Source organism: Corythoichthys intestinalis, chromosome 5 (assembly GCF_030265065.1).
Source record: "Corythoichthys intestinalis isolate RoL2023-P3 chromosome 5, ASM3026506v1, whole genome shotgun sequence".
Classification (NCBI taxonomy): Eukaryota; Metazoa; Chordata; class Actinopteri; order Syngnathiformes; family Syngnathidae; genus Corythoichthys; species Corythoichthys intestinalis.
Genome location: NC_080399.1, coordinates 48871824 through 48888194, shown reverse-complemented (window position 1 = coordinate 48888194; position 16371 = coordinate 48871824). Strand labels below are relative to the sequence as shown.

The 16371-nt window shown below is 40.5% G+C and overlaps 1 protein-coding gene across 1 annotated transcript in view; it reads right to left on the bottom strand.

The window, feature by feature from the left end:
• Positions 1–16371, bottom strand: part of banp (BTG3 associated nuclear protein) — an 88376-nt gene that overhangs the window by 8571 nt on the left and 63434 nt on the right. The window contains exon 12 of the mRNA XM_057836451.1: positions 15879–16019. Within this exon, the coding sequence (XP_057692434.1) occupies positions 15879–16019 (141 nt within the window). The remainder of the gene's footprint in view (positions 1–15878; positions 16020–16371) is intronic.

Here is a 16371-nt window from a genome sequence, read left to right as displayed (position 1 = left end):
CCCGAGATGCCGGAAATCTAGCATATTATGTGCGTGACGTCACTATAAGGAAACAACCGGCTCAGTGCTTAGTACTGAATGGCGGCGATGATGGCGGACAATTTTGTTTCTATTTGCAGCGACGAATCCGACGTAACGAACATTCTTCTAATGGTGACGAGGAGAGTTATGAACCTTTCTTTGGTGTTTTGGGTTATCAATTTGAGCCCAAATGAAAGCCAATGCAGCCTAATGAAAGGATCATTGAGGGGAGCAATCACACTGATGAAACACCGGCGGCAACAGAATCACTGAATGGTTTGTTTTGCATTTCTTTTTGTGAAGCTGATACACCGTGACCGCAAAATAATGTATAGAATAATTATTTAATATGCTATCATCGATTTTCGCTCTGCCAACCGACACAAATATGACTGGGATTAGAGGATTTGTTCTATATATTTTATGAGCGATAATTTATACATGTGTCCAGTCCTATATCCAATGCGTGATATGTTTTTTATTATAAAAGAGTACTCACTCTGGCCATTTCCCTCCTTTGCTTTGCCTGGGGTGGTGAGGTGGTCTCATCAGAGCCAGTCATCGTCCTCTTTCTTGTTATGTCGGGACATTTAGGTGGCTGCGCGTGTAGGTGGGCACCGCATCTGCTTTCAGCAGCAATTTCTTAGCAAAACCTGATTTCATTTGCCCATAGTTCGTATAGCTTTCAGGTGTAAAATGCACACCACACAAAACCGTGCCGGAGGCTGGGTCTGCAAAATTAGCCCTATTAGCACTGACGAACTTTACTCATTGTCTGCGTAGTCCAGCTCTTTTTCTCGCGTTTGGGAACTCATGGGTACTACATTGCTACAAATGGCTATTTGTAAACCACATAGCATGACAGGTTTGAACCATTTTAGCGATTTTTTTGACACGAACGCAACTCTCTCGTCGATAAACAACGATGGCAGCTGCCTCGACCTTTTGTTTCCTTGTTATGACGTCTCCGCCCCATTCGGCTGTTTCCGGAATACTTTCGGAAATGTTCGTTATTTTCGATAATTGCTCATGAATGCGATTTATTTTTTGTAAACTTTATTAATATTTGTTATCTTGCCACATAACGGTTCTATTGATATCTCACAGCCCCTTAGTGTTTTCATACCCTTTAATAATACAGTGATACCTCTACATACAAAGTTAATTCGTTCCAGGACCTTGTTTGGAAGTCGAAATGGTCGTATGTTGAGGAGGATTTCCCCATAAGAATACATTATAATTCCATTAATTTGTTCCACAGCCCTAAAACCTACACTAAATCCCTAATAAATACTGCTGGTACTATTGCAATTAGCAATCACACAGATCAAAACAAATAAATTATGAATACAAATCGGAATAATTACATAGTAGTAGTAATAATAATTATAATAATAATACCTGTAATAATGTAACGAATTGGGTTCTGATGTGGTGGATGTGTTTTGCGTGACGTACCTGATCCCACGGCGTGACTGACGATAGTGAGAGAGAGTGCATTAGAGTTTTTACTTTCACTATTCATGTTCTGTTGTTGGGCGTCAGCTGCGGGGGACAATAGTTTTGTCTTGCGGTCTTGCACAAGTTCTAAAATGATTAAGCTGGCGATTTCTTTGGCGATGATACAATAATAATAATTGTCATGTTAACCTATAAAGAACGGCGAACGGAGGTCGGAGGAGGACTGTCGAGATCGTAGATATTCTATAGCCGTATTGTCGAGCCAATTCACGGACGCGCACACCATGCTCATATTTTTAGGGCCCGAGCACTAGACGTGCGAAGGCCCTATTGTTTTGCAAAGGATTATTTTTTTTATTTTTATTTTTCAGGGCAAATGAAAACGGCCAATTTGGAGGCCTGAACATGCACGAAAAGTCACCAAAATTTGCACATACGTCCGGAAAATTGTAAATTTCGATAATTTTGCAACGTTGCAAAAAAATATAACAAAATGGCTCAGTGGCGCCCCCTTGAAATTTTAAAATTGGCCTATAACATTAGGGTCTGTCAGCGTAGAGCAATGAAATTTGGGGGGTCTATACCTTGTCCAAAACCGCTCCAAAAAAGCATTTACATGCATATTCCAAACCCAACAGGAAATCGGTTATTTTGGATCAAATATGAAATTTTTATCGATTTACAGGGTGCACATTTGAGACCTTTTCGCCGAGGGAGTTAGTTGGATCATCTTCAAAATTGGTGAGACTGTTCAGGAGACATATGAGATCTTAAGTTTCTAAAATGGTGTGTTTTCATTCACGGGTCTGACCTGGGCGTGGTGCCAAAGTCGGCCATTTTTTCGGCAAAACACCGAATTCAGTAAATGGCTAATAATTCCTTGACACAACTTTCAATCTTTTTCATATCTGCCATGTATATGCGGTATCCCACCCTTAACACGAGTGCATTGAAATATTACCCATTAGGTCTAGCGCCCCCTAGTGAGAACAGGAAATGCCTTTTTTTACGAGACAGGTTCCTCCTCCAAGGGAAAAAAATCTGTTGACCTCAAACCTGCATCAGGGGAGCCTTAAGACCTGTGTTCAGATGCCTGATGAAAAATATTGAGGTTTCGTTGAGGCGGAGGGGTCAAAACAGGAAAGTGAAAATGAACGTCAACAATTTGTCACGCAAAAAACTTTGAACAGTCATAACTCGGCAGATATACAACATATCTGCGCCAAACTTCCCGTGTTTGTTGAGAGTCATACCCTGAAGGTTCTTGTAGGGGTCATTTGCATCAACTCTACAGTGCCAACTAGTGGCAACAGAAAGAAGTTTTAAAAAAGGCCTTTCCTATTGGGTTTTTTCAACATAGAGCAAGGAAATTTGGGGAGTAGATACCTTATGCAAAACTGCTCCAAAAAGTCTCTTGCACCCATATTCCAAATCCAACAGGAAATCGGGTATTTTGGATCGAATGTGAAATTTTCATGGGTTCACAGTAGGAGTTTACATTTGGAGGCTTGAATATGCACAAAAACTCGTAAAAATTTGCACATACATGCGGCTTTAGATAACGTTCGATAATCTTGCAATGTTACGAAAAAATGTAGCAAAATGCCTCAGTGGCGCCCCCTTGAATTTTTCAAAAAGGCGTTTCCTATTAGGTTTTTTTAACAGAGAGTGATGAAATTTGGGGAGTCGATACCTTGTGCAAAACTGCTCCAAAAAGTCTCTTTCACCCGTATTCCAAATCCAACAGGAAATCGGGTATTTTTGATCGAATGTGAAATTTTTATCGGTTCATAGTAGGAGTTTACATTTGGAGGCTTGAACATGCATAAAAACTCACCAAAATTTGCACATACATGCGGCTTTGGATAACGTTCGATAATCTTGCAACGTTACGAAAAAATTTTAACAAAATGGCTCAGTGGCGCCCCCTTGAAATTTTCAAAAAGGTCTCTCCATTTAGGTTTTTCTAACATAGAGTGATGAAATTTGGAGAGTCAAAACTTTGTGCAAAACTGCTCCAAAAAGTCTCTTGCACACACATTCCAAATCCTACAGGAAATCGGGTATTTTGGATTGAATGTGAACTTTTTATCGATTTACAGTGTGCACATTTTACACCTTGGCACCTAGGGAATTAGTTTGATCATTCTCAAAATTGGCGAGACTGTTCATGAGGCATATGAAATCTTAAGTTATAAAAATGGTGTGTTTTCATTCACGGGCCTGACCTGGGCGGGGCGCCAAATTCTTCCATTTTTTCGCCAAAACACCGAATTCGGAAAATGACTGATAACTCCCTCATACAATGTTCAATCTATTTTAAATCTGGCATGTGTGTGAGGTATACCAGCCTGAGCAGGACTGGATTGAAAATTTACCATTTGTGCCTGGCGCCTCCTAGTGGGAACAGGAAATGCCCTTTTTTACGGGACACACTCCTCCTCTAAAGGGAAAAAATCAATCTACCTCAAACCTGCATAAGGGAAGCCTTAAGACCTGTGTTCAGGTGCCTGATGAAAAATATTGAAGTTTCGTTGAAGCGGAGGAGTCCAAACAGGAAAGTGAAAATGACTGTCAACAATTTTTCTCTCCAAAAACTTTGAACAGTCATAACTCGGCAGATATACAACATATCTGCGCCAAACTTCCCGTGCTTGTTGAGAGTCATACCCTGAAGGGCCTTGTAGGGGTCATTTGCATCAACCCTACAGCGCCAACTAGTGGCAATAGAAAGTCACTCGTTTTTCCAATACATGTCCAGTTCTTTTCAGGTTGGTCATTGTAGTTTCAAGACCTATTAAAACACTTATTTACGGCCCATGTCCACGTGTCTCTGTCTGTTGCCGTGACGACCCTTTGTTCGCCATTTAAAGGAAATATTTTTTTTCAGAGACTCAGGCAGCTTATAGAGCCACAATATTTGGCACACTTGGTTGAAATGGCCCAGTTAGAATATTAATTTTGGTTTTGAATAAGGGCTTGGCTGCACAGCTCAGTAGTGGCTCCTTTTTTGTAGTACTCTCTCCAATAGGGGGTTTTATCTCTTGGGTGTGGGAATGTAAATAGGCGACTTTCGAGCATGTTAGGTTCTAATGAGATGATTAGAGAAGAGGATCTGCCACCACCCTGACCTGCACACAGTCCGAGTTGCGTGACGTCCGAGTTGCGCTAGATTGCGAGGGCCCGTTCAGTCCTGCTTGCAGGCCTAGTTCTATTTCAATCTTCATTTCAATGGTAAGCATCACCTTTTTTTCCCACCACCTGGACTAACATTCTTGGAAGTTATTTCTCTCACAAGAAAATCTGCCGTGCGTCCGTCTTGCGGGAAAACAAAGGAACTGTGGCGCTGTCATAAATCGTCGTATTTCGAGCATGTCGTCGGATGTAGAAACAAATGGAGAGTCAAATTTTACATCGCATGTCGAAAAAATAGTGTGTCGAAGCGATCGCATGTTGAGGTACCACTGTATTTTTAATTTAAATACACTTAATGTTCACATTTTTGTGCTTTCTCGTGCAAAAGAAAAAAAACCGTGGACGCCATTGCTTGGAAGGGGCACGTATGTTGTCTTGCGGGCTGAAGAAGTTGTTGTCAAGGATGTGCATCATTGGCTATCGCCTTGTAAAACTGCATTGCCCCCTAGGACCTGGAATGAATACTACATCTTTTTCACGCAGAATTGCAGCATTCTTTGAATGGAGACGGAACCATATAAATGCAAACATGAAATTTGTTGTATTCTCAAAGCGTCACCATGTAAAAAGCCCCTATTTTTCACCTATAACCACTGTTCACAACACCAACAAGATTTACATGATAACATGAGGACAGTCCAGCATTAAAGTGGTTAGCACCTCTGCCTCAAATAACAGAAGTTTTGGATTCAAAACTATGCTTTGGCTTACGGTACATGATGAAAATTCTTGGATGAGTTATCTTTGTGTACTTGAGTTTCAGGCTTCTCCATTATACACGTCTTACTGTGAATGTGTTTGTGCCCTATATTCAATTGTGGAGTTCTTTTTGCCCAAAGACAGCTGGAGTAGGCTCTAAGACACCTGAACACTACAGAGGAACTGAAGGTTAAGTTTTGCCTAGATATTCCCCCTTTGTTTTCAAAGGGGTTTTTCCATTCTTTTTCTTCAATAGACTAGCTAGTAAAATTGTTTATTTGCATATCTTTATAGCTGACTATAATTAAAGACTATGTTCACACTTATCTTCTGGATATCTTTCATAATTATCATTTCCTTAGGGCCATTTGTAGGGGGGTAAATCACAAAATTCATGATGATACTTTATTGATTTGGACAATACAATATTTGCACATATATTTGAAAATCCGCCACGATGCGATTCTGTTTCAAGGGCCTTCTGAGAGATTTAATAATATATTATTTATAAATTTAACATACTCTTTTACATTGCACTTAAAGCAGTAAATATATTTTGCGAAGAACTGTAATGGAAATACAGCTACTAGTACGATGGCACTTTAAAATATGGTCACGATGACAAACGAGGCCTGCTGGCGCCTATCCCATCTTTAGGCAAAAGCTGGAGCACACCCTGAACAGGTCGCTCAATGAAATACCAAAGGGAGACAGCGCATGCAGTGTTTCTTTACAAAAGAACAAATTATTAACCACATGCCAGGTGAAGATACAGTATTTCAACATGAAATTTTTCGTGTCTATCCGCTTGAGTATCATTTTGCCATCCTCATCCTCATCCTCATGCCTGAGAGATTGGTTACTTGCATTTGAATGACTTTGGACTGCAATCGGTGTGTCTGTAAAAAGTGTGAGTGATGAGTGAACAATGCCAGGGCTTTAGTCTAACCCACCTGTAGTTGTTTTTTCCCTGTAGCCCAGCACAGCTGTACTTGGCTATTAAAGAATCCAAGCAAAACTTGCATGGATGATTTTCATTGAAAATGGAGGATTCTGGTCATGATGAAGTATCACAGTCAACTTAGTCAAGTCCTCATTTGAAAGGATAACAATCTCACTGTTAGACTTTTAAGAAACGGTTCTGACATGATTTAATGATATGTGTTTTTAGCTTGTGTGCTGGGTTACACTGAGCAGCGGGTAACAACACGAAGATTTTCTGTTGATTATCACCATCTTGAGGAAATTGCACAGCATGTCGTCTATGACATGAAACTTATCCAGTGTTGAGAAATACAAATGCAGAGATAAATAAATCAAAACGTGAAAGTAATGTTTTGCCAACTTGTATAAATGCTACCATGTGTTTGGAAACAGATGATAGTAATTCTTACGGTTCCAAATGCTTCAAAGAGATACATACCAGCGCTAACCTTTGGCTGAACTTTGAACTGTAAATCATCAATGTTTACAGTTTTGGACATCAAAACTAAACTGTCATCCTGCATTCTTTACGATGCAGCTCCTTTTGTGGTTCATCACACTGATTCATGTCTGAAACATCATAGCACAATTTCAGTTGTTCCCAGATAAATTGCTGAAATGCTTTTTAAGTGTTATGTTGCTCATGTCAATGATTTATTGGTTGTTTAGAATTAAAGATGCTCTGACAATGAACGTAAATTTGGATGACAAAGGCAGTTCTACTTACTCATGGGGGCAACAAAAACAAACTTTGAGGTCCTTATATTAAACAAAATGCTTTTTCAAGTGTTGAACAAATTCCGCCCAAAAGACATCAGGTTGTTAAACAGTGGTTTCCTAAATTTTGAAAGGGGGTTTGGGGAGCAGGCTGATGATCTCTGACAGCTTGACGTATTCGCAAACGAACAACCAAAAACTCGATCAATCAGTTGAGAAAGCAAACATTTGGATTGCTTGCTGTGGTGCAGTATTGGAAATAAAATGCACGTGGTGGCAATCATTGAGGGAAATATTTGTAATTTGTGTCTGAAACCTTCAGGCCACTTTCAAACTGCACCACCAACAGTCTGTCAATTCTGACATCAATCACTAGTTTCAAACCACAGGTCTTGAAACACAAATCAGATTTTTTTGTGTTTTTCCAACTCGAGTCAGGCATAAACTTGCCGGTCTGAACAGGTCACATAAAAGTGGACCATTTCATATCCGATCTGGGTCACTTTCGTATGTAGTTAAAATCCGATCTGGGCCACAAGTGTCAAGTCTCCCAAATGGGAAGTCATGCAGCAATTACATCAACAAAGAGCAAGACGCATGGAGGACGGCTAATATGTAGCTGTACAGTAGTGTTAGCGCCTAGCTTGAACTCTGCTTTTTGGGAGGACGCGAGCTTGACAACAGTCAGAAAAAAAATGAAAATGGGGGGGGTCAAGCCTGAGAATGCTCGGTTTTCTCTCTGTGTGGTAAATGAGCAGTACTGTATTTCAATATTGCTTACTTGGCCGAGAGTCAGGGCAAACTGATCGTATGTGTGTGCTACATAAACTTTGAATATAAGAGTAAAGGGGGATTATTTATGTCTGTTATTTTTGTCCTTTTTGGAAATCAAAAATTGATCATGCTAGAATGATGCAGAGCCAGCACGTGTAGTCATTTGTATTGATGCTTCTGCGCATGTGGGTCAGTTTGCTCAGCGCGTGTGTTAATGCGCATGCGTAATACTTCAACGTGCTCAATGGACAATGGCATTCTGAACGGGCCCGACAAAAAAACAGATATGACAAAAAATCTGAGTTGCGGAATGAACCTAGCCTGAGTTCAAAACTGTCTATGCATCAGTGCATATATAATTCAAATGCTAAATAATTTCAGACACTATATTTTCAAGATTGACATTTGAAACTGGTCAGTACAATGCAGTACAAGCCTACACCACAGTGGATTTCAACAACAAAAGTGCATTTATTTTAAATTCATACGATAAATCCAACAGTATTTTGATAACATTATGTTGTCCAATTTTGAAAAATCAACTCGTGATTCTGGGGTAGGCAGAAATAGTCAAATTTACAATCATAGGAAATGTAGGAAGACAAAGACGCAAACTGTTGATTGCGGCCTCCAAAGCAGAACGATTCGATTGTGGGGCTTGCTCCGCAACCGTATAAATGGAAACCTCTCGCTCCGATGACATCAGCACTCACCCATGTCACTCCGGGCATGCGGAGTGCTGCTACTAAACATTCAAAACAGCAAACATGGCGGAACGCCGGCTTTAATTTACTGTTTTTATAATACAGTGGTACCTCTACATAGAAAGTTAATTCATTCCAGGACCTGGTTTGTAAATCGAAAATAATTGTATGTCAACTGGGATTTTCCCATAAGAATACATTTATTACTACTATTGCTACTATTCTAAATCCTTCATAAATACTGATGGAACAATTACAAATAGCAATTACAAATAGCAAAACAAATAAACTATAAATACAAATCGGAATAATAATGTAAAGAATCGGGTTCTAATGTGGTGGTTGTGTTTTGCATGTTGTTCCTGAACGCGCCTTGTGACTACTGACAACAGATTGAGAGAGGTGCGGTAAAGTTTTTACTTTTTTTCATGTTGTTGTTGGCGCCTGCTACGGTGGACAGTAGCCGTGTTGTGTTACACAAGTTCTGAAATAAATTATTTAAAACCTGACAAAGCTGGCGATTTCTTTGCCGATGTTACAATAATAATAATAACTGTCACCTTAGCTTATATAGACTCGCAAGCGGAGAGCCAGTTCATATTTTTCGATCATTTCCATCTTTCCAAGTGGGGTTTTGGCAGAGGCATGTATGACCAATGTTGGACCACATGCATGGCAACAATGTCAGGTATAGAAAAATCAGTTTATCCTGTCAATACAAGGCATTCTCCAATCAGAGCTGAGCTATTTTTAACACGGGCCCTGGGCTACTACGTGGCCCTTGGGGGGACCGCAGGCATGATGTTGACAACCCCTGCGAAGACACACAGAATTGTTTGTGTGGTAGCTGACTGCAAACCTAAAAAAATATGAAGGACAAGAGTTTATCCACGTATCCATTCATCACCAAAGCATTTCCTGTTTGCTTTCTGTTTTCGTGGCGACTTTAGTTATTTTCTATTGTTATTTCAAAAAATTTTAGACAACCACAACGGGTTCTCCCTGCCATCAGTCATTTTGACTGCACTAAGCTGGTACTGTAACTTTCAAATGCACTATTTAAAGACCAAATCACGCATCACAATTGGTCTGAGGTTTACTGATAGACATTGCTCAGACTAAAATACTACTAGTCCTTCTAAAAAAATTAGCATATTGTGATAAAGTTCATTATTTTCTGTAATGTAGTGATAAACATTAGACTTTCATATATTTAAGATTCATTAAACACAACTGAAGTAGTTCAAGGTTTTATTGTTCTAATATATATATGATTTTGGCAAAAAAGTCAAGAAAACCCAAAAATCTCAAAAAATTTGCATATTTCATCCGACCAATACAAAAAAAGTGTTTTTTTAATACAAAAAAAGTCAACCTTCAATCATATCAGCTATGCACTCAATAGTTGGTCGGGAATCCTTTTGCAGAAATGACTGCTTCAATGCGGCGTGGAGAGTTGGCAGACCAATTGAGCACAGTAGTGCCATGGTCAGTAAACCATTTACCAGTGGTTTTTGCGGGTGAGGTCGTGCTGAAAAATGAAATCTTCATCTCCATAAAGCTTTTCAGCAGATGGAAGCATGAAGTGCTCCAAAATCTCCTGATACCTAGTTGCATTTACCCTGCCCTTGATAAAACACAGTAGACCAACACCAGCAACTGACATGGCACCCCAGACCATCCCTGACTGTGGGTACTTGCCACTGGACTTCAGGCATTTTGGCATTTCCTTCTCCCCAGTTCTCCTCCAAACTCTGGCACCTTGATTTCCGAATGACATGCAACATTTGCTTTCACCTGAAAAAATTACTTTAGACCACTGAGCAACAGTCCAGTGCTGCTTCTCTTTAGCCCAGGTCAGGCGCTTCTGCCGCTGTTTCACACACGCCTGTACAAGGTGGCTCTGGATGTTTCTATTCCAGACTCAGTCCACTGTTTCTGCAGGTCCCCCAAGGTCTAGAATCGGCCCTTCTCCACAATCTTCCTCAGGGTGCGGTCACCTCTTCTGGTTGTGCAGCGTTTCCTGCCACACTTTTACCTTCCCACAGACTTCCCACTGAGGTGCCTTGATACAGCACTCTGGGAACAGCCTATTCGCTCAGAAATGTCTTTCTGTGTCTTAGCTTTTTGCTTGAGGGTGTCAATGATGGCCTTCTGGACAGCAGTCAGGTCTGCAGTCTTGCCCAGGATTGCGGTTTTGAGTAATGAACCAGGCTGGGAATTTTTAAAAGCCCCAGGAATCTTTCGCAGGGGTTTTGAGTTAATTCGTTGATCTAGATGATCAGGTTAGTAGCTTCTTTAGAGTACGTTTTCATGATATGCTAATTTTTTGAGATAGGGATTTTTGTTTTTTGTTGACTTTTTTTGCCAAAATCATCAATATTAAAACAATAAAAGGTTTAAACTACCGTATTGGCCGCAATATAAGACGGCCCTGATTATAAGACGAACTCCCCCCCCCCCCGCCGTTTTCAAGACTCAAGTTTGAAAAAAAGACTTTTTGAACACCGAATTTGTATACAGAAAATCTGATTCGTAAATGAATGGCTTCTGGTTTTTGAAATGTAAATAAACCAATCTGTTGTGATAAAACAACAAAATTGCAATAACTGCATTAACCATAAGGGGTCGCTTTGGCCTGAGGAGTCAGGTTTAGTATTCGCTTAAATGATTTCCTCTGGCATTGAGGGTCGTGAATGGGTATAATGTCTATACCCTGAATATAAGACGGCCCCCACTTTTTCAGTCTTATTTCAATGCAAAAAACAATGTCTTAAATTCGGCCCAATACGGGACTTCAGTAGTGTGTAATGAATCTCAAATATATGAAAGTCTAATGTTTATCAGTACATTACAGAAAATAATTAACTTTATCACAATATGCAAATTTTTTGAGAAGGACTAGTACAGTGCTTCTCAATTATTTTCTGTCACGCCCACCCAAGGAAGACGTAAATGTTTCGCGCCCCCCCAAACTCTCTGCCGCCACTGTAAATAGTATCATTTGTCAATAAAATTACTATTATAAATACGCATCTGCCTAACATTGTGTCCTTTTTTTCTAATAAAGAAACAAAGTAACATAGATCAACTTATAATAAAGTATAACTTTATTAACGTTTTGTTCGTAACAGAGAAGACTTGACGTGCATCAATTTGCCTTAATTTAAAAAAAAAAAGTCACATCCAAACTGTAAAAAATACACTCAAGGTACATTTTTGATACAGAAAAATAAAATGTAATAAAATCAGTAAATAATAACAAATTAAAATTGATTAGAAACATTCACTCATGAGGACAATATGCCAAAAAATTTGACCGAAAAAACAAAACTGAATAAAAGAAAAAAAAGTGCCCTTGGACAGGACAGTTTTTATTTTTGCTGCTCACAGTATTTACCTCCTTTCCAATGGTGTGGAGTTATTTTGCAATGAGCATGCTAACAATGCTCACTGGATTACTGATATAACACTGACAAAGCAGGACGATTGTTGGCAATATTCGGCACGTTTTCACCGAAAAACAATCAAGCGGCTTATCAATGAGATTGGGGTCTAATGTCTTTAAGTGGCGTCTTAATTGATTTGGCTTCTGGCTGTCCGCTATCATTATTTTTAGACACAGTAAACAGTGGTCTTTCCTCATCAGCCACTGTATTAAAAGTCAAAGCTAAAAGGCAAACGGCACAAAAAAAGCACATTCTCGGCGGCCGAGGTAGAACCGTAGGTGAGGGCGGTCGTCGTGACGATCCCAAGCCGAAAATGGCACTTCTCGGGCGGCAACGTGAGAACCGGACAAGACTCGCTGCTTGAGTGAGTCCGGTCGGAAAACGGCTTTCGAAAACGGCGATGGCACACTGCTCTTCATATCTGTTTTCTGTGTGTGCACTGAGTGCTCTTCCTTAGTTCAAAAATACTGCGCGCACTCTGAAAATGAGAGCGCCACTGCCACCTACTGAGTGGATGTGCAAGTACACTTTATTCCAGTACGGCAGAAAAAACAAAAAAAAAGCATGTTCCCCGAGGTCACATGCGCCCCCCCTGGAATCGCTCTGCGCCCCCCAAAGGGGGCGCGCCCCACTATTTGAGAAGTACTGGACTAATATATTCATACTGTATATTCGTCCAACAAAACACAAAATCAATTGTGCTGCAAATCCGTTTGCATACAGTGGGGCAAATAAGTATTTAGTCAACCACTAATAGTGCAAGTTCTCCCACTTGAAAATATTAGAGAGGCCTGTAATTGTCAACATGGGTAAACCTCAACCATGAGAGACAGAATATGGGAAAAAAAAAACAGAAAATTACATTGTTTGATTTTTAAGAATTTATTTGCAAATCATGGTGGAAAATAAGTATTTGGTCAATACCAAAAGTTCATCTCCATACTTTGTTATGTACCTTTTGTTGGCAATAACGGAGGCCAAACATTTTCTGTAACTCTTCACAAGCTTTTCACACACTGTTGCTGGTATTTTGGCCCATTCCTCCACGCAGATCTCCTCTAGAGCAGTGATGTTTTGGGGTTGTCGTTGGGCAACACGGACTTTCAACTCCCTCCACAGATTTTCTATGGGGTTGTGATCTGGAGACTGGCTGGGCCACTCCAGGACCTTGAAATGCTTCTTACGAAGCCATTCCTTTGTTGCTCTGGCTATGTGTTTGGGATCATTGTCATGCTGAAAGACCCAGCCACGTCTCATCTTCAATGCCCTTGCTGATGGAAGGAGATTTTGACTCAAAATCTTTCGATACATGGCCCCATTCAGTCTTTCCTTTACACAGATCAGTCGTCCTGGTGCCTTTGCAGAAAAACAGCCCGAAAGCATAACGTTTCCACCCCCATGCTTCACAGTGGGTATGGTGTTCTTCGGATGCAATTCAGTATTCTTTCTCCTCCAAACAGAGACCAAAAAGTTATATTTTGGTTTCAACTGACCATAACACATTCTCCCAGTCCTCTTCTGGATCACCCAAATGCTCTCTAGCGAACCGCAGACGGGCCTGCATGTGTACTAGCTTCAGCAGGGGGACACGTCTAGCAGTGCAGGATTTGAGTCCCTGGCGGCGCATTGTGTTACTGATAGTAGCCTTTGTTACTGTGGTCCCAGCTCTCTGTAGGTCATTCACTAGGTCCCCCCATGTGGTTCTGGGATGTCTGCTCACCGTTCTTATCATTTTGACGCCAATGGGTGAGATCTTGCAAGGAGCCCCAGATCGAGGGAGATTATCAGTGGTCTTGTATGTCTTCCATTTTCTAATAATTGCTCCAACAGTTTTTCTTTACACCAAGCGTTTTACCTACTGCAGATTCAGTCTTCCCAGCCTGGTGCAGGTCGACAATTTTGTCTCTGGTGTCCTTCGACAGCTCTTTGGTCTTGGCCATAGTGGAGTTTGGAGTGTGACTGACTGAGATTGTGGACAGGTGTCTTTTAAACCGATAATGAGTTAAAACAGGTGCCATTAATACAGGTAACAAGAGGAGCCTCATTAGACCTCGTTAGAAGAAATTAGACCTCTTTGACAGCCAGAAATCTTGCTTGTTTGTAGGTGACCAAATACTTATTTTCAATCAAACAATGCGATTTTCAGTTTTTTTTTCACATTCTGTCTCTCATGGTTGAGGTTTACCCATGTTGACAAATACAGGCCTCTCCAATCTTTTAAAATAGGAGAACTTGCACAATCGGTGGTTGACTAAATACTTATTTGCCCCACTGTATTTTTAAAAGGCTCCATACATGAGGATTTTAATATTCAAATCATCACAGGTTATTTTGTGTGATTAACTGACAAACTTTATTTACAATGACCCGTAACATCATCTTTTAGGGTGCAAGCAAACTATAGTAGCAAAGTAAACAATCATTTACTCTTATTTTCAGTGTTAATTCATTATAATACTCAGCCGCCAATTCAGGAAGCAGAATTGCATTTTTTTACTACGACCATATAATTATAAACCCGTATGATCGATTTTTATTTTAAAATTTATTTCATTCATTTTCCAAGCCGTTTATCCTCACGAGAGTCACAGGGTGCTGGAGCCAATCCCAGCTAACTATGGGCAGTAGGCGGGATAAATGGCACCCTAAATCGGTTGCCAGCCAATTGCAGGACACAAGGAGACGGACAACCATTCACGCACAAACTCATACCAAGGAACAATTTAGAGTGTTCAATCAGCCTACCATGCAGGTTTTTGGGATGTGGGGAGTACCCGGAGAAAACCCAGGCAGGCACGGGGAGAACATGCAAACTCCACACAGGTAGGCCTAGACCCGGGATTATACCCTTGATCTCAGAACTGTGAGGTGGACGTGATAACCACTCTGCCATCATGCTGCCATTTTATTTCATGGCTCTGGCTCTGAATCTTAGGTGTGTGAGTTTTACGTATGTGTGCGTGAGTTAGTGTACTGCATGTGCATGAAGTCCATGGCATTCTGCCCGCAACAAAAAGCTGCCACACTCATGTCTTTTCCTCTGATTACTCGCTGCGGGACATGGCCGTTGCTACGAAGACCTTCTAATAATTTTCCAACTGACCAAAGTCTATTTGGTCACAATTGTTGTCGAATTAATCCAGATTTAGTTGGCCTTACTTCCCAGGCCAAACTGTCAATTTCTCCTTCAATGAAGGAATTCAGTAATCACATGTCGCTTGAGTCTGAGCATTGACAGTTTGTTCCCTTCCATCCATTCAGGTGGGCAATTCAAAAAGTGCTGCCAACACTCTGCTAAATATGAGATAGATAAGGAATTGTCTTGTCCCGATAAGCAAAATATCCCAGAATTCTAATTGTGGTGTGTTCCACATCCTTGTCACAAACATTCCGCCATGCCCAGCAGGCTCACCTCTTCCCGCTGTTCTCGTCAAGATAATTTGGTCATTGAGGATAAGTGGCATGGAAAATGAATGAAAGCATTGATAGGCCAGTTTACCAATTCTATCATTTCAAAATAATTGCTGCGAGAGACTCAAAAAGATAAAATCAAAAGACAGCAGAGGGCAAAAATGAACAGTTTTATGATTTCACATGGGTTAGAAAAACTTTTTTGTGTCCTGTTTACATATCAAAGTGGGTATTCCAATTGATTTAATTCCACATTTTTGAAGAACTGGTGTATCCTTGAGCTTTACTAACATCTAAGAATATTATTAACTTTTCAAAAAAGCCAAAGTGGATTGCGACTGCTTTAGATATGGTTACTAAAGCAATTGGAATGTTACCCAGTGTCTGTTACAGTGTTACTAAGGAACTGTTTACACTATGTCCAAGAGCCTGAAGGAGTTGGTGCTGTATGTTTTTTCTCTACCTGTACTGTTGCTGTGTGATCTGTGACAGGAGCAAGTTGAACATACTGCACTTGTATGTCAGCGGGGAGAGAGGTGCCCTCTACCGCTGCTGCCCCCCCTTCAGTTGACGCTACAGCTATGAGCTGAGCTCCCCGAAGTACCTGTAACAGATGGGGACAGAGGGTAAGTGTAAAAGGCAAAGAAACATTGAAATATTATGCTCAAACATAATTCATGAGTCATCTCACTTGACTTTGACAGAAAAGTGTAACTGCTCTGAATAAAACCTGACAATGACCCTCATCGACAATACCGCAGAATGTAAAAAAGCAGCAGTCCATCTTGTTATAATCGACAGTGCAGCGCAAACAAAAGAAAGAAATGAGAACCTAATGAAAGCAAACACCCGAATGCCTCATTTATATTCAGTCTGATGTGTTTATATCCTTTAAACGATCACAGGTGTCAGTGTGGCTATCGAAGTTCAGGATGTCGCTAACTTTGTGGTAACCA